Source organism: Chrysemys picta, chromosome 1, assembly GCF_011386835.1.
Source record: "Chrysemys picta bellii isolate R12L10 chromosome 1, ASM1138683v2, whole genome shotgun sequence".
Lineage (NCBI taxonomy): Eukaryota > Metazoa > Chordata > Testudines > Emydidae > Chrysemys > Chrysemys picta.
The window spans coordinates 79,547,410-79,569,127 of NC_088791.1; the positions used below are offsets into that span (position 1 = coordinate 79,547,410).

The window sequence follows — 21,718 nt, forward strand, 5'->3', positions numbered from 1 at the left end:
GCTCTTGGGATGCAGACAGTGATGTTTGTGTCATCCCTTCCTGCATCAATTTTGCGTTGGGGGTGTAATGTTGACATATAGATCATTGTTGCAACCAAGGTCCTTTAGTGGCACTAAATCTTGTATAAAGGGAGTCAAATAAGGTGTCTAAGACAAGGTTATGGTTTCCGGGTTATGATTATGCTATCTGTACATGTGTATCGTTTCTGTAGTTGAAATTATTAATATTGGCTCTATACTGTTTGTATTTCAAACTTATGCTATGCTTAATTGTTCCAATGGTTAATCATTCTCACTGTTAAAAAATGTACACCTTATTTTCACTCTGAATGTCTAGCTTCAACTTCTAGCCATTGGATTGTGTTATACCTTTCTCTGCTAGGTTGATGAGTGTATTAATAAATATTTCCCCCCAAGCAGCTACATATAGAATTAAATAACCACAGGCTGTACTGGAGTGAAGTTGATCAATCACTTGTCTGATACGTAAGGTACAGCATTATAAATAAATCTAGAAAACATTTGCAAGTTTTGCAGTGCCCCAAAATTGTGTAACTGTACGAAACAAGTAGTAATCTATATCCAGGTGCTACAGAGCAATTTAACTACTTCACTGGGATGCTTTTCATCCAAACTTTGGCAAAGGGGCAATTGCCCAAGAAAATTTGCTGTATTGTTCTCAGAGAGTCATTCAAGCGTTTAGACACTTCCTCTCTGCCTTAGTTGAGGCTGTTAATTGGCTTTGTTGTCTACAAAGGTGAAGGTTGTTACCTGTTTTATTAATGCTGACAGCATTGTCTACCAGAAGGGTGGTCTAAAATATTTAACTTCAGGGACATGACAGGTTAAACAGCCAATGCTAATAATCATCAGTCTCCATATAAGTGATGACTAGGAGAAATTTGTAACATGACATTTTGTTGCTTGTAATAGTTAAATTGATCAAAGCTACAGGTAACCTTTAATTCGGTAGATTTTACTATTCTGAAAAGCACAATATGTAACAAATAAACAAAGAAGCTTTTGTGATCTCAGTGGAATATTATTCCATGAGCTCAAGAAAACAGTCACACTGTGACAAAAAAAGAAAGTAATTGGCCTGTATTTGGCTAGAGGCCCAAGCCTGGAGAAAAATCATATCTGTATTTTTAATTCCTGCTTGCTTGTCATGGGATTATGCAGAAAAGGCCATAAATCAGGCAAGCAGTAATTGCTTATGGGAAATGCTCCTGTATTGTTGAAATAACTTTTTTGGGAGTTTGGTGGTGGTCCTTACTCTCCATACCTCTGGGATTCAGCAGCGCATGTGAATTTCTTTTATACATTTTACAATCTAAACTTTTGATTGTGTTAGCACATGACCAGTGCAGTTAATGGGGAAACTTCAGCTCTTTTAGAATAGTTTTGAACTTTGGAAGAATTTCTACCACCAATAGTTACAGGAAAGGGGTAAGAAGCTGGAACTTTAAGCTACAGTAAAATGTGAAATCCTGAACCAACCCATCTTCATTAAAAATAAAAATTGTCAATTGTTATAATTCAGGAACTTACTTTATATTTTTGCAGAAAGTAGTTCCTGCAGAAAACAATTATGTGCTAACACAAGCTAAAATGATCTTGGAGCCAGTGGGTCACACTCTCAGCTGGTGTAAATAAGTGTAGCCTTAACCTGTTAAACTACATTGCTGTAATGCAATTCATATTGTTATAGTGCTGAGTGTTACTTTTCTGCTAGCTATAGGCGAGGGAAACTCAGTTGCCTTCGACTTTGGGGAGAAATCCTTCCTCTGAGGAAAGAAACAATTATTTTCTTATTCATCTTTGACTATAATATGACTTGCATCTTTTTGGAGACCTAAATTTATGTAAAATAAAGTACAAAATAAAGCAAGTAAGGGATTCTCCCAACTGTATAGAACATTTCAGGCCTGACTATAAATTACCTCTTTCCAAAAATAGACATTATAAAATAGGTTGCGTTCACAATTTTTTTTCATGGCAATTGAAACCAAAGTACCAGCATTTGACCCAAATGATTAATATCTATATGGGACTAGGAAGGTTATCTTAAGTGTCTGAGATTTGTATTTGTCCTCCTTTGGTCATGTCTACACAGCAGTTGAACACCCATAGCTGTCCTGGGTCAGCTGACTGATGCTCACAGGGCTTGGGCTGTAAAATTGTGGTGTAGATGTTCAGGCTGAAGAGGGAGCCCAAGCTCTGAGACCCAGGGAGGACCCCAGAGTCCAGGCTCCAGCCTGAGCCTGAATGTTTACACTGCAATTTTACAGCCCACAGCTAAAACCCATAAGCCTGAGTCAACTGACGCAGGCCAGCTGCAGGTGTTTAATTGCTATGTAGACATGCTATGTAGCTAAGGAGCTATACTAATTTTTAATTTAAGTTTGAGGTTTGGGTGTAGTGTCCTGAATCACAAATAAAAATGTGTGTTGGCACTAGAAGCTTGATCATGGGTATAACACATCTTAAGACTTCATAGAACTTTATTTCTGAAACATCTGCACATAACTTTATAGAGTCTCCATGCAAAAGGGTCTGGAATACCATTAAATCCATTTAAGAATATGCAGAGATTTATGACAGATCATGAACATGACTGAGTCAAGACAATGTACTCATATCATGGCAGTGCATAAAATCTTTATTTAGAACAATAAAGTATATGTATATAATGTAATTCCATTTTCAAACCAGTATAAAAAAGGATCAGGGCCTATATCTATTTTTAAGAGGACATATATATACATACACATCACATTTTATAAACTTTGTTGCTTAACCTTTCAGTCAGAATGTAACTATACAAGTTTTTGTCATTTACATCAAAATTTACAAACTCTCTCACATGATGCAACCACCAATGTTTGTGCCTTTGTCTCTAAAGTGTCTGAAATCTCCACATCCCTTCCATTTGCTAATATAATAGCAACATGCCACTCTTACTGTACATTTATTTTTAATACATAGTTGAATCAACTTCTATCTGGAGAAAATTTTTGGATAATTCTTAAATGCAAATCTCATTAAAAACAGCTATAGTAGTATACTGTTAACTTTTCAATAAACGGTTGTATTGTGTGTGCTGAGCAGTTTCACCATATTACAAAGGGATAGCAACAGAAAATACACAGCTTGTGAAGATCAGAGTCGAGAAAATGTGCAAGTTTAAGATTTTATACATGCCCCATGATACAGCACATTGGTTTTTAAAAGCATTCTTATAAGATGACTTCATGACTAAATAAGTACCATTAGTTTATTCAAGTAAAACACACTTCTAAAAGAGCACATTGAATTTTGCAGTATACCATTAGCTGCTTTTTATTCTCACAAAGCTGCTATTAATAGCATGCAAAGTTCAGCTACTCCCAAGGAAACTTCCAAATGTTTCTTCCTTACAAAATCCACTGAGATCTGAGAACAATTTAGATTGACCTTAATATAACAAAACACTCCATTTTAACAAATGGACACTCATTTTTTCTAACCACAACAATGCATGGTCTGATCCTTCCCAAAAATGAAGGATTTGAAAATTGATTTGTATTCGGGAATGCACAACTACTTACAAGATAGGAAAAAGTAATTAAGGGCTTCATTCTGCCACCATTACTCCCATTGAGTAGTAACTTACTCCCCCGTGATATCAACTGCTTTTTGTAAATTGGCAGACACTATGCATGGAGTAAATTCTACACAACAGGTAGAAGAATCAGGCCCTTTATAAAAATTTACATATATCTTATTAGATTTCCAAATGCCAAACAATCTACCATATTTAGAAATATTTAAATATATTCATGTTTGTGACACTCCTGTAAGAAGGCCCAAATACTCAGTTTAAACCTGTTAAGTCGGATAAAAATGAAGGAAAAGCCATAAGCCGTCAAATGGATTATCCAGCTCACACACTTTGTGCTAATGGACATTATTTACATTCCAAATGAGAACAATTATGATTGTGTAAATTTTGTGTTGTCAGAGGATTGTACATGGGAGTTGTTTCAGTGAGATAGATGAATGTCATTCAGCCTTAAATTTAACTTGTTCAAAGATGAATGTCTGTGGCATTGTTATAAACCCCTACGCTTTGAGATTGTTACTGTTTAGTAGCATTGCATTTGGGGGCAAATTTTATATCAATTTATAAATGCATTATTCATTGTTATCAAGGGTAAAATATGCACTAAACAAACAAAAAAACAACAACCCCGTAATTTGAACATGAAAGCCTAATTTGAGACACATCAAGATTAATTACTGCAAATGCTTAGTGTTTTATTACTGTTAATTTTCTCAAATATTCAGTTTGGCAAAATAGCACCTTTATAAACAATTAAGGTAGTTTAATAATATCGGGTTTTGTTCAATTACAGAATCTAAGAAAACGGCTAAAAATTCCAAATGCATTCATTTTTCTTGAGAATATACTGTAGCTTGCAGCAAATGGGAAATGTTTTTTGTCTAACATTTTTGCCAAGTGTTCAGTGATAGTTGTTGCCATTTATTATGGGCACATTTCCTCTTTGTCAGAACATATATTCAAGCAATCTCAACACAACCAGTAAGGTGCAAGTAGAGCCCTGCATGGGGTTATTTTTTTTTAATCCTGCTTCTGCAATACCCACTCTCACCTGCAAAAACCTTAGATTCTGCAAATCCTGCGTGAGAGAGAGAGAGATTCCCCCCCCATCCTATTAAAAACAAAAACAAAAAAACAGTCTTAACACACACACGTCAGATAAAATTTTTACCACTAAAAGAATAAACAAATCTTGCTTAAACCATGTAAAAATACTTTTAACTCCTGTTATAATAGACCTCAAATCTTTCTATCCCTTATTTAAATTTAAGCATTAAAACCTTTATTTAAAATAAAAAGAAACTTGCTTTACATTGCTGAAATTCTATTTATGACAAACTGATGAGAGATTTAGTGTTTTCCCGCAAATTACCAGTCCTTTTTTTTTTTTTTTTGCCCATCCAATCCTGCCAGCAACAAAGTACATTTTACCCACTCCCACTATTATGGCAGCAGGATCCTAGTCCCACTGCAGGGCTCTAGGTGCAAGTTCGCAAACAAACATTAGGTCATGCTGAGATTCTAAAAGTGGAACTTTTAAAGTAGGCTTGAAACACTAGTGTAAGAAATACAGACACATACATTATTGTGTCAGACGGAGCTGCTATAGATAGAGAATTCTACTGCTTGGTTTTCTGTAGTGCTAAAAGTTGCTAAGGGTCTGATTTTTAGAGGTGCTGAGCTTCTCCCATTTATTTCAATTGAAGTGGTGGGTGCTCCAGCACCTTATGAAAGTCAAGACATTAGGGTCCAATTCTGACTTACACAAAAGCCTCTTGACCTGCTGTAGGGACAGATCCTCAATTAGTGTAGATTATCATAGCTCCATTGACTTTAATGGAGCTATGACAGTTTATACCAGCTGAGCATCACTGCTAGAACATTGAAAACTAGACCCTACAGGGCAAATTTTGACCCCATTGAAATCAATAGGAGTTTGCCATTGACTTGCCAAGTTTCCACCCAAATTGTCTATACATATCTAATCTCCATCATTGATCATAATACTTTTTGTACATTGTGGCACTCAGATGTCTTACTAATTAACTGACCCTATGTATAGTAAATTCCTTTGACATATAGTTCATAGCAGATTAAGGAAATAACTAAAGCATCCATGACAGTTCTTCTAAAAGTATCTCTAAAATAGTCAGCTTTATGAAGTCATTAAAACAAAATATTTTAGACATATTTTAATTAACTGTTACTGGGTTAATGGTCAGCTGTTAGGCAGTTTGTCATTTGGGGTGAGACATTCCTTCTTTCTGCAGCAGACAACATTAAAATAGATAAATAAGTAGTATCCATTTTCTGGAAAGAGACTGTACAAATGGGATGCATAAAACGCACGTTGCAAGTTTCAGCATAGTATTTTTAGTGCCTCCTTAAAAATGCATGTCTGACAAAGTCTTAATTTATTATCAGTCTTGTTTCTGTAGTTCATGTATTTAATAATAGCAGTAGACACTGAGGACAACTGGAAATAAAGCTTTCATACCTTGACTAGAATTCATCTTAAAAAAAAAAAAAGAGGAGGATGCCGGATTAAAAAATAAAACCGTATTAGTCATTTAAAACACAATGCAAATAGCTTTTACTGTATGTCAGCAGTAATTAATAAATTCATTCTCAGTATCTTCCACATTTCCTACATCTTATATAAGCTAAGGAATCAGTGGCATGCATCATCAATATTTAGAAAAGGTTTCATGAGTGTACTGTTATTCCAGATGTTGAATGCAATTCAAACTTTGTTTTCCCTCCCCATTCTATGGCTGGGATTTTAATTGGAGTCTTCACACATACAACAGTTTCTCCTAATGCTGTCAAAGCTCCATCCTGCTACTGTCACTTCCGCTTTACTTCTTTTTGATCCATTCTTTGCTTCTTCTAAATGGAGACCACCAGCCAAGCCAAGTTCTGTGGAGGATTTTTGAGGTGGACGTACATCCACCTGGCACAAGATAGAGACCACATTTCATTTTACATATGACCTTTGCTAGATATGAAACCAGTTCCTTAGAAGTGAAAGGCTAGCACACTGGTCCGGTGCACCACCTGTCTTGCAAGTTTTACACAACAATACTGTAGAGTATGTTTCTGTATCCATTTCTGCATTTTTTTTTTTAATTCAGAGAACTCCATTTGTAGGCATCAGGGTAAGCAAGAGGACACAGGATGTAAATTAAGAATACAAACTTCCTTATGACTTTCAAAGATTACATGTTTCTGGAGGCATTTGAAAGATTTTTTTTTTGTTCAGGCCACGTACTTCCTTTGCCAGAATCAGCTGTAAGGACTGTACAGTTAAATGACTCCCCATTCCACACAAGGTAGGTATTCGAATAAAATACAGTTCTGCTCAGAGCACGCTCTTCTTGATGCTGTTCAATTCAGTGCTGGTTTCACAGTAACAAACACACCCTTCGTTCTCATCTCTTTGAATCAGTATGGATCCTGGGGAGCAATCAATGCAGACTCAGTCTGTCACTCCAGAAGGAATATGAATATGCTTAAAGTTGCTTCATTTATGAAGCAAACATGGAACTGTTGGCTGCCTGCGGGGAAAAAAAGGAAATTGTATTTTTGCTGGTTTCTCACACTCATTACTCAGTAGCAGAAGCCTAGCAGAGAAATAATACTTTCTTTATAGAAATAACTAATGAAATAAATAACTTGCATGTACATTCTTTCATCCCAAAGCACATTGCCAAACATATTTTTAAAGGGGCCCAATTGCAGTTTCACGTACAATTCCTCTAGCTTCCCAATCCTGGGCACAGAATACATTTAGACTCTGTTCCTGCACACACACACACGAGTACTCCTGTTGAATTTAATGGGACTGCTCATGTGTGTATTTGCAGGATTGTTGAACAATTGCAGTACAGAGAAGCCTTAACAAAAGAGTTTTTAAAACGACAACAAAGTTAAGATGATACCCAGAAAAGCGAGCTGGTCTACTAGAGTAAATTCATTGGTTATGAAAAGCATGTAGTCAAAGCAAAATATTTTGGCATTTTCTTTTGTTTGAAAATAAAATCTATGTGCTTTTTTTCTCCCACACAACTAGGTGGCCAAGTTAATACCAATATGATACTAATGCATCATGAATGAAGGTCCCGGATAAATATAGAGTTTGACAATGATGCAGAACAGTCCAATAGCATAGCAGTATAGAGTTTCATATCTGGAATCACATCAGTATACTTTGTTTTCCATACTTTGTTATCTCCCCCATTCACCTCTTGCATTCAGGATATCTTTATATTATAAAGTATTCTGAGGCAGCCTGTCTCTTCATGATAAGCACTGCAGCTGAAGAGGGCCTTGGGCAGTGGGAGTTGGGAATTCTCAATGAAGGGCATCTGACTCTTCAATTGGCTGTCACACCAAAGGAGGAAGCAAGACTTGTCTAGAGTGACCAGACAGCAAGTGTGAAAAATTGGGACAGGGGGTGGGGGGTAATAGGTGCCTGTATAAGATAAAGTCCCAAATATTGGGACTGTCCTTATAACATCGGGACATCTGGTCACCCTAGAGCTGTCCCTCATTTTGGGATCTTTGTCTCCCACTGTGATATTGAGAGGTCTGGCTGCAAGACAAATGACTACGTTCAGAACACAGGATAATTATATGTGCAATAAAACGGTCTTACAAGTAGGCTAAGCTGACTAATACAAAGTTAGCTCTAGATGTGGCTTCACAGAATAGACACCGTAAATTACAGCTGACAAAAGTTATGAAGTTTGGTAGGAATCTGTCATACTGTTTAAGGACTTACCAGTACATGAAACAGTAACAGTGTTGGAAAAAAGCAACAGCTACACTTGTAAGAGCTCTTTTTCTTTTTGCTGCAACATACTGGAAGACATAAAATAAATTTAGTTCCATTGTGCTAAAATTTCCAGGGAATGGTGGCCGCATTTGCTAATTAAAATAAATACATTAACAAGCGTCACCGCAATGTTTGCGGTCAAAGTGTTTGAGCATTGTAATAAACATCTGTAATAAACTAATAATTACTGCTTAATCACAGTAGACGCTCAAAACTTTCTTGTGATGGGTGGTAGGAGAAAATATTGTACATGTTTAAAAAGACTTGATGGGGAAAATAATCAATTTTAATTTCTTAGAGGTCGTCTTGCATTGAACTGTCTTTTTTTTTTTTTTTTTTCTCCTTGAGCCAAGGTTTCATTCTACCTGTGGTGTCAAGGGGACAGCTTTATTAGTCACGGTATTAAAGTGGGATGAGTTATTTGTAGCGAATGATATCTATATTAATGTAAGCCTTAATATGTCAACTAGTCTTCCAGGAATAGGCTGATGTTTATGAATTTGTTTGAGTACTCTGAAAATTTCAGCCTAAGGTGACCAATCACAGTTTGTGAACCCAAAGTCATGTGGAATTGTTTCTTCCTTTTTAAAAATTTTTTTTGTCTAATCAGTGAGAAGAGGGAAAAGATTTCAAGATGAACACACCTACCTGAATATTCACATGAACAGGAGTGGTGCCAGGGTTTTTGCCGCCCTAGGCAGCAGCGCTCCTCCTCTGAGCATTCAGCAGCGGGGGTCCTTCCGCTCCACGTCTTCGGGGCACTTCGGCGGCGGGTCCCGGAGCGAGTGAAGGACCCACCACTGAAGACCCAGAGCGGAAGGACCCCCCCCGCTGTTGAATTTCTGCCGAGGGTGGCAAAATGCCGCCCCCCCAAATCCTGCCACCCTAGGCAACCTCCTAGGGTCGCCTAGTGGAAGCGCCGGCCCTGCACATTAATATTACATTTGAAGTTGGTTCATGTGAATTTTTGCAATATTAATCCAGTGCTTCACAGCACAGTGAATGGCAAAATCTGTTTCCAATTGCTGGTCCCCACATAGATCCAATCACATTTTGGGATTGGCTTGATACCACCCGGCTGCTCCCCTTCCTATATGGCAATCTTTCAGCACTGTTTTACCTTGTAGGTCTGATCATTTCCCCCCTCATTAGCAAATTCCACCTCCCTTGTGGAGTAAGCACAGAAGGAAGAAATAAAATCACCTGCTGGTATCTACCAACCTCCCCTTACAGCTGTTGCTGCTACCAAAATTCCCCAGGGGAAGAGAGGCCACCACAATCTGCCTTCCCTTTCCCCATACTAGGAAACACTGGAACATCTGGCTCCTTCACTCCAGCAGCAGGAGGGCAGGAAGTTGTGAGGAGTGCACCAGGGCCTCCTACTGTAACAAAGGATAGGGGAAGACTGACAGTGGCATCTCTCCTCCACAGGGAAAGCTGACATGCAGACAACCAACTTCTATTACACAGAGGGAAAATTACTGATGGAAGAAGGGGAAGTTAGTCTGAAGAGATGAGCCTTTTCTGTCTCGGTACTGAAAACTAGAGGTGAAGATGAAGGATAATCATATATGATGAAGGGATGTGATCCCAGGTGGTATCCCTTCAGCCTACAAGGCTTTCATTTTTAATCTGATGCAGAAGGAATATTAAATCCATTTTACTCTGCAAAAGATCTCCTTTGAAGGGAAGTTGCTGCCACAGGAAGCAGATTTTGCCATTTGAGAGTTCTGTAGCTGAACTTCCTCCCTTGACGTTACAAGTATGGAACTTCTCTCTGGCTTCTGAGTGATTAACTTTGCAACAATAATGTTCTCCTAATGGAGTTTTTTTTGTATACAGAAAAAATAATAATTACATTTAGCGTAGGAGCACACTTTAAGGAACATACTCTGGGCACAAATTCTATCCAATACATTTTTATGACAAGATGTTTCCAAGTGCATCTTTCAGACAGCAAGAGAAAGCATTAAGAAATGGAAAAATGATACTTGATTTTTCGAAGATGAGATGTATGTAAAGACTTCAGTGAAGCAAAATACCTTATCTCATTATCCTCTTGACAGTTATTACACTGTGTTGTTTCATCACTTTCTGGTCTGGGTGTGCGATGTGTTTTCTAAGAGGAAAGTGCATCAGATATAATTACTGTATAGTGACACTTTAAAAAACAAATGATGATTATTCATTTGTGTCCCTTTCTATTTTCAGTATCAATATGTTCTTGTACAAGATAAACCAAATCCCGCTTTCAGATGCACACATGCATCCCACTGAAGTCAAGCAGAGTTATGCATGCAAGTGTGATAGCAGAATTTAACAATGTATTTTATATGCAATGAAGTGTTATGTTTTTAACCAAGCACAATACCAGGTTAATATCTCCTAATTGTTAGAGTGTGAGAACCTGTCCTAAAAAAACAACTGGGACTGCTTGTGTGAGCAAGATTACTCCTCTAAAGCTGTGCAGGATTGGAACCCATAGAAGCTTAAGTCTGATCTATTGTTAAATGTTTTGCTGGGACAGCTATGTCATTAGGAATGTGATAAAAATCACCCCCTAACTGATGTAGCTATGTTGGCAAAAATCCCCAGTGTTGACACAGTGATGCTGACAAAAGAACATTTTTGCCAGGAAACTTTACATCATTTGGTAACTGTTTATAATCTATACTGGTAAAATCATTTTGTGCCTCTGCTAGGAGGGTTTGCTGGTATAGCTTTTTGACCAACTTGAATAACCTGGCACCAGTTATAGCACCTGCTCTACTTTCAGCTGTAGATGCCTTGCTGGTGTCGTCCTCCTTTGGTGCAAATATGACGGGCTCGTGCCAAAGCCCCCCAGGGGACATGCATCCTCTGATGTCGGCAGGCATGTCTGCAGTACACTGTGATAGTGTATTCAATTGTAGCAGGGATCTCCACTAATCCATCAAAATTGCAATCTGGAATGTTGACAACACCTGTGAAGAGTTGCATCAGGTCATCTCGATTACTTATTGTACATCTTAAACATCGGCATGGTCACCTCGCTGTCATAGTAGTCTGTGCACCGACAGAGGAATCTGTTGATTCAAAGATCATTTCTACGATCAGTTGGAATCTCTAGTACACACCGTCTCTCCACATAATAATCTCATGATCCTGGGAAACCTAAATGCAATTATTGGCTCCCTGCGAATTGGGCTTGAATGGGTCATTGGTCATTATAGTTCAGGTACAACCAATGATAACTCTTGCCACTTGCTCACATTCTGTGCCTCTTAGAACCTTTCCATTCTTGGGTCATGGTTCAAGTGATGGTGCATATACCAGATGTCATGGATCTCTCACTATGGCATCTCTCAGAAGTAGTTGGACCACATCATCCCACATGTGACAGGTGTCTCTTCACCTCCTGTAGAGTATATTGTAGCGCGGAATATGCCCTGAACACAGACCACTACCTAGTGGTTGCCCGCATTGCATTGACGCTCCGACGAGCAGGTAAGCCCTCTGCGATGATGAAGAAATTTGACATCGACGCACTTCTCCGCGAGCCAGTTTAGCCAACAGGTTTTGTAGCAACGTCAGCAATAGATTCTCTTCTTTAGCCGACCTTCCAGATGACATTGAGGTTGCTCTCTGCTCACCTCCATACTCCACCCATTTGCTGAGCCAACGATTGGCTATAAGTAGGATGACCGTATTGCCCTATACTGAATATAGGACACCTGGTAAAATTACTCGTGTTCAACGGCAATCAATCAGAACTATGTCTGGTGTGGAGAAGTGGAACCTTGCCAACTGCCTGGAAGGATGGTATTGTGATCTCCCTTTTGTAAGGGCAAGGGACTGCAGAGTGAATGTAAGAGCTACAGACTGATCACCTTGTTGTCCATGCCAAGGAAGATGTTTGCACATGTTCTGCTGGTGCATTTGGAGCCCCTGCTACAGCAGAAGCATTGCCCCCAACAGTCAGGCTTTACAAGGAACAGGTCCACATTAGACACTATTTTGGCCCTTTGCTTGTTGTCGGAGCTACACCATGAGTTCAAGAAGCCCCCACACACTGCGCATATTAATCTTAAGGCTGCGTTTGATTCAGCTGACCAAGTCACACTATGGAAGGCCTTACAGGGCATACATGTTCCTACCACTCTGCTGGACTTGATTAGACAGCTGCATAATGGAACCACTGTCCATGTACATCTGGTGTCAGACAGGGCTGCGTCTTGACCCCTGCACTTTTTTTTTTTTTTTTGGGTCAGGCAATGGATTTTATAATGCAACATTCAGTCAGGTCAGTAGGCAATAAGCTTGGTGATCTCTCGCTCTCAGACCTTGACTATGCTGATAACGTTGTTCATCTAGGACAGAGCCCCAACAGGTTTCGCGAGGTACTCCAGCAAATGGAGAAGAGTTAGCTAAGGTTGGCCTCCATGTTTCATGGTCAAAGACAAAGCTGCAAAATCTAGGATCAGCTCCACCTGTGACTCCAATCTCTTTGAATAATGAAACTGTTGAAGCAATCTCCAGCTTCTGCTATTTGGGTTCTATACTCACCAATTCCTCCAACTCTCACACAGAGGTTCTCCATTAGATTGGTATTGCAGTGCCTGCCATGGGTCGTTTACTACAAATATGGAATCAAGATCATCTCAGCATGACCACCAAATTCAGGATCTATTCAAGCTGTATCCCCTCCGTACTGTTGTACGGCTGCGAAACATGGACAGTATGCTACTCAGACTGGACAAAGCTGGAGGCTTTCCACACAAAATGCCAATGTTGTATATTGGGCATAAAGTGGAATGACTTCATTTGTAATGCAGATATTTTTGGTTGCTGTGGTCTACAGACTACTGGAACCATTGTTCACAGACTCTTATGCTTTTCAGACATATCTCAAGAATGCCATAAGATGTTCCAACGAACGCTGTTCTCAGAGTGGCTTGTAACATCCGGGATAAAATTCCACCAATGAGGGGTGGAGACGGCCCAGAGGCAGCCCCCCATTACATGGGTTCATCAAGTCTGTTCCGATGTTGGACTCTTGGGCCATGAAGCCCTTGCAGCCGCACAGGAACCGACCAAAAAGGGCTAACAATTGCTATTGCTGATTATTCAGCTAAGCGTTGAAGAAGAGTAAATCCTTTCTAGTGCAGACAAGGCCTCAATAAGTGGAAAAGCACTGCCGCATCAAGACCTAAATTGGGAGAACTGGGAAGTTGTGGGATTTCTAGTTCCTACATTTCAGGCCTAGAGTTATTTTTTTTTTTTTTTTTAATTTGGGAGAAAGGGCAGGAGTGAATTAGGAATTAAAAACAGATTCACTGATTATATACATTTGAGAGTTACATAATTCAATGAGGTTCAAATTATATGCCTCTATTTTTTAAAATCAAGATACTTGTTTGCTTAGGGATAAAATGTAACTGGTCTCTGCCTAACCAGGTAAGTTTGATATTTCTCACCTTCCAGCAGATGGCTCCCAAAGTAAAGCCAATAAGAAGAGAAAACAATGACGGCAGTGCTATGCTTATCACTTTCAGGCTGGGGCTGCTAATGAAGTCGAGTGCTTCTTCTGTAATTAAAAGCATGGTTAGTGATGACAGATTTTCTGGAAAAAAATTATTTTCAGGGTACCATTGTTAACAATAGCTAATTTATGCACATAATATGACAGCTCTCAGCATCCCAGGTAACTGAGATAAATACTGCGAGATATACCTTCAAAGTGGGTTTTTTTTTTGAGGGGGGGCGGGAAGGGGGTTGTTTGTGTTTTTTGCTGGCGGTGATATTCATGCCAAAAGCTTACAGGAATTTTTTTGTTGCTATTGCACAAGTCCTATCCTTCATGCACATAAGCAATTTCCACTGATCTCAGCAGGAGTTATGTGTAGGTGGAGGCCAGAATTTGGACCGTTGGTTAATTAGTTAAGGCAGGATATGAAAAGTCCTGTGGGAGTAGCCTAGGGTTCCACCTTCTAAACTGCAAATTGAGCTACAGGACAATCTTTTGCCTTTTACTTAGTATCAGGAGCTGCAGCTCAAATGGTGCATTATCAGGGTACATGAAAACCTTACGTTGAGTATTGGAAAAGAAATGCTGTGGTTAGATAACTATAATATGCAGTTTATAAAATATAGGACCTGTGTTTAATCATGATTCTGATCAAGTCTGAACTCTACTAGAATCCTGCAGGTGTGTAAACACTAAAGGGTAATTTTAGTCAAGCAGAACTGATACCGGATTATTACATTACAGAAAGAGCAGATATTGTATGGAGAAAGAAAGACAGCTAGACATAGTGGAATAGAGGGGAACACTGAACACAGAACCAACTGGTTAATCTGCTGTCACTGGCTGTTTTCCCTCCATAGCACTTGCAGTTTCTGCTAGCTTAAGTCTTCCAGTAAGTCTCTTCTCCCTATGCACTCTTTTATCAAGCCCTCCCACAATTCACAGAGTTAATGTAAGAATCTGGATTTGGGAGGGGTTTGCTGATGTGCATTTCAGAGATTTAGGGCCATGCCTCAACCAATAACTTAACCCCATATCTAGGACTAGACCCAAGGGGTTTTGGAACCAGAACTAGACCTCTTGAATAAACATGAAAATAATTCATATTGCTGAATACACGCTGAATACACACAGATCTTATTTTTAGAATTTTACTCAGGAAGAATGAAGAATTGCTTCTGCCCGGGTAAAGAAATCCTTATTTTGTTCGTTAGCCATATCTCCTTCTTGGACACTTTATGGTTATACATACTCCAGTTGTACAACATAAACTACCCAAAGCTATGGGTGTTCCCATTTTAAAAACCTTACTCTGTATACTCCAGGAAAAAATAATAATAATAATAAAGGAAGGTATGTATGTTGTTGCAGATCTCAGAGAGCAGAAAAGTTATTTGATAACATGTTACCTAAGGTATCATATATAACCTACCACAAATTCTCCCCCTACTCTACAATGCCAATCTCAGCGTGCAATGGCAAGTGTGTAGACTTTTACATAAAACACTTTTAGCAAAAGTTATTCAAAGTATTCAGCTAGATACAAGGATACCTAGTTAATTGCTACATTTTCACATGTGTTAATGTACATATTTCAACAAGTTTTTGGACCATAAACTAGCTTGATTGAAAAGTAGACACTACTGATTGGAAAGTCTCATTTCTGATAAGGCAAAACTGAATGCTGAGGCCGCCTTCATTTAGCATTTACACAAACTTGAAAGGAATACTCAGTTAGGTTTGTACCTTGGGAGCCAGGGCATATGGGACACAGTCTTCTAAATACATGTCAGGTCATGAAAAATTGTAACTTTTGTAAATTTGTTTAAGATAATTTTGAGTTTATAGGTGGTGGTGGATTTGAGAGACTTGGAGAAACTGAATCTAGTCATGGCAGGTTTTATCATGTCCTATTTATTTCTGGTAATGTCTGCAGAGGGGTAGGTACTTCCAAAAACAAAACACAAAATCCTACTACATGATTCCTGCCCTTCCTGGAGAGAAGATATGGGGAATTGGTACAATATATGCAATTATGTTCAGATGTAAAAAGCAACAGAGGGTCCTGTGGCACCTTTGAGACTAACAGAAGTACTGGGAGCATAAGCTTTCGTGGGTAAGAACCTCACTTCTTCAGATGCAAGTCAGATGTTTATATTCTAAATAGATTATATTTACACTGTTCCAATAAGACTTCTCAAGCTTGTCAGTGGGTCAGTTTTCTGTTGGAATCACAGCACAGATAGGTCTTTAAGAGGGAATCTATGCCAAAGAAGTTAGTAGCCTTACAGATGTACTCAGGAAGAGCGTTCAATTGATAGGGGATGCCATCAAGGAAAGCAGAGGCATTTATGTGAGAAGCTGACAAAGCTCACAGTGGGAGAAGAGGGCAGCACAGAATGAGAGAGGGGAATTGACATCATAGTGAATCTTGTCTAACTTCACTTTGAAAAAATGTTCTGCCTCATTTTACTTCCTTACAATAGAAATTTCAAACCCAAAATATGGTTAAAGTCACCAAGACAACACTTGAGTTTCAGCAGGTTTTAGGCAACCCGCCCTTTAAAAATTCCTAACAGGCTCAGACTCCAACAGTCTTTAGATATTTTGTGGTGTGGGAACAGGACTGGCTCCAGGGTTTGTGCCACCCCAAGCGGCAGAAAAAAAATAAAAAGCCGCAATTGAGATCGGCGGCACTCTGGTGGCAGCTCCACCGTGCCGCTTTCTTCTTCGGCGGGAATTCGGTGGCAGGTGCTTCCCTCTGAGAGGGACCCACCACCAAACAGCCCGACGTGCCGCCCCTTCCCCTTAGCTGCCCCAAGCACCTGTTTGCTGGGCTGGTGCCTGGAGCCAGCCCTGCGTGGGAATGCTTAATGATCTGCTTTTCTCCCTGTCTTTAGTGTTTCTAGTCCAGTTTTCTGGGCCCAAATATTGAAAGGCTTAAGTAATATCATTCATGAATCTAAATACGTGATTATGCCCACAAAATGATTCTCAATTTTAACCTGTGGGCAAAAAATGGTATGTCAGATGGATAGCTAAATGCCTATTTTACATTTCTTTCTACCCTTGATCTTCATTTCCTGTTTGAAACTTGGGTTTGGAGATGCTGGTTTGAAAACAGTACTAAAGCAGATAGATTTAATCTGAGTCCAAACTACCTCCAACTCCAGAGTCTGTCACAAATAGTCTATTTTCTGCCCCTTGCACTAATCACTGGTACTTGGGTATGGTGTGAGGAGTCCTGATCTTGGCTGCATTGCCTGGCATCCATCCCATGGTCACTGTGCTGGTCCAGGCTCCTGTTTTGGGTGCAGGCTGCTCCTCCAGCTATGCCCCTGGCCTGCTTCTGGGCCGACCCCATAACCCTAGATACAGGATGCATTTGGGCCTACTCCCCCCCCAGCAGCTGCAGCAAAAAAACTGTAGCTGTTTAGGCCTCAACTATGTGTGTGGTCTCTCTAGCCCTACCCATGTGCCAGCTGATTGGCTTTGGGCTAACCTCCTGTCCTGGAGACATTCCTCTCTTCCAAAGAGAGGTGGGCTGGCCGCTGGAAATCAGGGGTAGGATTGTCCCAATCTCCTACTTAACTGCAGATCTAGAGAATGAAGGCTCTACACAATGGGGTCGGTCTACAGTTGGGAGCTAGGGGTTTGGGAGCCAGGTTAAGGAGACATGCATATCTGTGCTAGCAAAGATTTCACTAGCGGCTAAAAATAGAGCGTAGACATGAGTGGCAGGAGGGGCTAGCCATCCGATTGTGTGCCTAGTGTCTGTGATGGAACTGTACTCAGGGCAGTGAGTTCCTTCCATCACTTGCGCTGCAGCAGCTACACTTCAATTTTTAGTCCATTAGCTCAATGAGAACTAGTGCAGATATGTCTCCTCGAGCTGGGAATTACACCCCTAGCTTGAAGTGCAGACATACCCTAGATCTCCCCGAACCACACCTCTGAAAGAGACAGCAATAGGGCAGGGAGGGCCTAATATCTGAAAGTGGCAATGGTGGGTGAGGGTGAGAATCTTCTGGAAACTGGGGGCTGGTGTGCAGAGCCACAAGCCAAGCAGGGAGCAGAAATGTAGGCAGCCAAGAGTCAGTTTGCCTAAGGGCCTGTAGGGAGTGGGGGAAGTGCCTTTCTCTTAGTAACTTCTCCTGTCTCATGGCCAAGAGTTGCTTTCTTGCTCATCAGCAAGGCAGGCTGCTACAGGCTTCTCTCTCCCTGTGCCTTCCTCAGCAGGAGCAGCACCATTCATCCCACCAGCTTCCCCACCATACCACATAGTCACCCCAGATACATGGGATGTGTATGGAAAGAGACCTACAGCATGGCACGGTTGTTGATGCAAAAAAGGAGCTGGGGAAATACTGTTACAACCTGGGATGCTGGCAAGAAAAGTAGTTGTTCCTGGAATCAAGCCAGAAGTTACTAATGGAGAGTTACTTTTGTGCCCCAGTGTAAACTCTTTTCCCCATTTTCAGTCTCACTGCAGTTCCTGCAAATACCTGATGACTTCTCCTTCCATTCCAACGCAGCAGCTGGCAGATTCAGTGATGTTCCCAATGCCTTTCACAGATAATTTATTAGGGCAGGAGATGGGAAACATCTTTCTCTCCTATAGGCAGGACACTGAAATCAGGGCTCTGGGTGTTCACGCAGGTACTGCTCTAACTTCTGCCACAAATATTAGAGCAACACCTCGGTCTCCATCAGGCTCTGACAGACCCCTCACTCTCCAGAGGTGGGAAAATCAAACACTTGATTTAAATAACATACTAAGAGTTTGTTGGTTTTATGTTAATCCCCTAAGCTCAGGGTTTACTAGGTCTAAAATTTATTTTGTTTAAGTTACTGTAAAAACTAAGAACCACCCTCTAAGGCTGCAGCAATTTTAACTAAGTTTAAAAGTAGATGTTCTGTAGTTTAATATGTGTAACTTCATCCTTAAAAATGTACCCATTAACCTGGGAGTTGTACAAAGATTGAGAAGAGAGGAAAATGAGTCCATCTGAACATGGCCTATTAGAATGTGCTGTATCCAAATAATCACTAGTTCAGGATTATCAAAATTGACAGTGTAAGGCAACAGAGTTAGTATCATGATGCCAATTCAGGAAAACTTCAGTAGTAGTTTGGAACAGTTTCATTTTCTGTCCATTAGAATTAAATGGTGGGGCAGGCATGGTGGTTGAGGTCATATGATTCGTGAGTCCTAAAGACACTAGAAAATCAGCATACAGAGATTTGCATTCTGTCATTTTTGAAAGTCACCACATAGTTGTAATTGTACGGCATCCCTGCAGTCTGACTGAATCAGGTCATTTCATTTTGATGTAATTACGGAAAATACGATGTACCATCAAACATTAGAATGATCCAATTGCTCTGCACAATTAAGACTATTTTCCCCTAAGTGCTCATTAAAACCAATGTTAAATGGAAATATACATATCAGTTCATATACATATCATTTGTACTTACTGTTACTGTCACTGCTGTCATTCTTAAGGGAACTGGCAGCAACAGGAGGTAACAACAATGGATTTGTTACACTGACTCTTGGATCTAAATAGAAAATGAGTATCAGTATTATGCAACTTAAAATACAGATCCCCCTACATAAGGCACTTGGTTATAGGGCTACTCTGGTCTGTTAACATATGATATTAGATTATGGCTATAGGGGCTGGATCCACAAAGGTACTTAGGCATTTAAACCCCACATTTAGGTGTCACTGTGATGCACTAAACCCTTGCCTTGCTGCTGCCTGACCTTGTAGGCACCTAAACTCACTTGGCACCTAAGTTTTTGCAGTAGGAGTTCCCTAAGTACCTCAGTTTCTGCTTCTGGGCTTGCACACTGCTGCCTTGATTAGCCATCCAGGTGCTTATCTCCTGCCTGATGCTCAGAGTGAACCACAAACCAGGGAAAGAGTGAGTCTCTCTGCTGAGGAGCCTGATCTAGTAGGTGTGCTCAGAGGCCAACTACTGGATTGGGTCCCATTCAAAATCTGGCTGGAGGAGGAGGAGGCGGTAGTGACCTTATAATATTTAGTCCAGTGGTTAGAGCACTAACCCGGGATGTGGGGAACCCAGGTTCCATTTCACCTCCTCACATACACGGGGAGAGAGAGATTTTGAACAGCAGTGTCCTACCCAGGGCTGGCTTTATGGGGGATGACTGCCCAGAGCACTGTGGTCAAAAGAAAAGGAGTGGGGCAGCCCTGGAGTGCAAGGCTGCAGAAGGGAGCTTGAGGCAATGGGGGGTGGGAGCAAGGCAGCGGGTCCAGGGTGCGGTGTTGGGCTGGGTAGTGGGCTGGGGGAGGCAGTAAGGGCCATGGGGTGGGTGGGGAACTTAGGGAGGCAGCAGGAGCCAGGGGGATTGGATGGGTAGGGTGCCCGAGGAAGCAGTGGGGACCCTATCCACTTCCATATCTTCCACCTCTCCAGGAAAGTGCTGTAATAACTGAGAATTACAGAACAGAGGGTCCTGTGGCACCTTTAAGACTAACAGAAGTATTGGGAGCATAAGCTTTCGTGGGTAAGAACCTCACTTCTTCAGATGCAAGTACTTGAGTATTCAAGTACTTGCATCTGAAGAAGTGAGGTTCTTACCCACGAAAGCTTATGCTCCCAATACTTCTGTTAGTCTTAAAGGTGCCACAGGACCCTCTGTTGGTTTTTACAGATTCAGACTAACACGGCTACCCCTCTGATACTTGAGAATCACAGAAGACCCCTGTTCAAATCCTTTCTACCCTTCTACCTGAGGGTGGAATTGAACCTCCATGTCTCTCACATCCCAGATGAATACTCTAATGACTAAAAGTTATAATGTGGGCACCGCCTCGAGCGACTTTGCATAGAGTGAGGCAGGTGCCTAACTCATTCTCACAAGAAACAACTTAGGCGCCAAAGCCACCTACTCCAGGAGAGGAGTTCCCAGTTATGGATCACTAGCAGAGATAAGTGCCCAAGTCCATGAAAGGGGCAGGGCTTAGGGCACATCCTGCTTGCCAGCATCTCCCAGTGGCTAGTGTATGCAGCTCCTTCCTACTGACTTTTGAGGATCCTATTCTTAGGTGCCTATCTCTCCCCATTCATTGTATAGGGAGCCTAGTAGCAAACTCAGGCTTTGTAGATTGCATTGATGTTCCTGTGACTTTCTAGGTGTCTAAAAAAGTTAGGTGTTGCAACACTTCAGCCTCTGTGTGGATCCAGGCCTAAAGTACTTTCAGTTCTTATTTGTGTAACTGTGCAACTGGACATGTTACCCTAATTAAAACAACTATAATAATAAATAGAGATATACCTATCTCATAGAACTGGAAGGGATCTTGAAAGGTCATTGAGTCCAGCCCCCTGCCTTCACTAGCAGGACCAAGTACTGATTTTTGTCCCAGATCCCTAAGTGGCCCCTTCAAGGATTGAATTTACAACTGTAGGTTTAGCAGGCCATTGTTCAAACCACTGAGCTATCCCTCCCTCCAATTAAGAATCATCGTGGCAACAAAATTTAAGAAATTCAAAACATCTATTCATTTTAAGGACTGCAATGGGAACAAGTATATGAAACCACAGGAATTTAACCTGAGCTTGTTAAAGTCTCTATATCATAAATCCATGATGCTATTTAATGGGAATGGGCCAAATTCACAGATGACTTTCAACTGGTGCTATTTACACTTAGTTCCAGACACTCAGCCTATAAACTATGCCACCTTAAGTACCTTTAGACCTGCTTACCAATGCTTAGGGGGGAGGGATAGCT

At 40.6% G+C, this 21,718-nt stretch overlaps 1 protein-coding gene across 7 annotated transcripts in view; it reads right to left on the reverse strand.

Annotated features, from left to right (window-relative positions):
- Nucleotides 1-2,644: 2,644 nt before the first annotated feature.
- Nucleotides 2,645-21,718, reverse strand: part of KITLG (KIT ligand) — an 89,746-nt gene continuing 70,672 nt past the window's right edge. For 4 of the 7 annotated variants that reach the window (XM_005279125.5, XM_065560393.1, XM_065560375.1 and 1 more), the window contains 5 exons: nt 19,429-19,512; nt 13,898-14,007; nt 10,484-10,560; nt 8,388-8,467; nt 2,645-7,161 (listed from right to left, as the gene is read on the reverse strand). In XM_005279125.5, the coding sequence (XP_005279182.2) occupies nt 8,428-8,467; nt 10,484-10,560; nt 13,898-14,007; nt 19,429-19,512 (311 nt within the window). In that variant the 3' untranslated portion in view covers nt 2,645-7,161; nt 8,388-8,427. Of the gene's footprint in view, nt 7,162-8,387; nt 8,468-10,483; nt 10,561-11,202; nt 11,507-13,897; nt 14,008-19,428; nt 19,513-21,718 lie in introns of those variants that run through there. The other 3 variants (XM_065560398.1, XM_024106953.3, XM_042859840.2) reach the window with 2 other exon arrangements.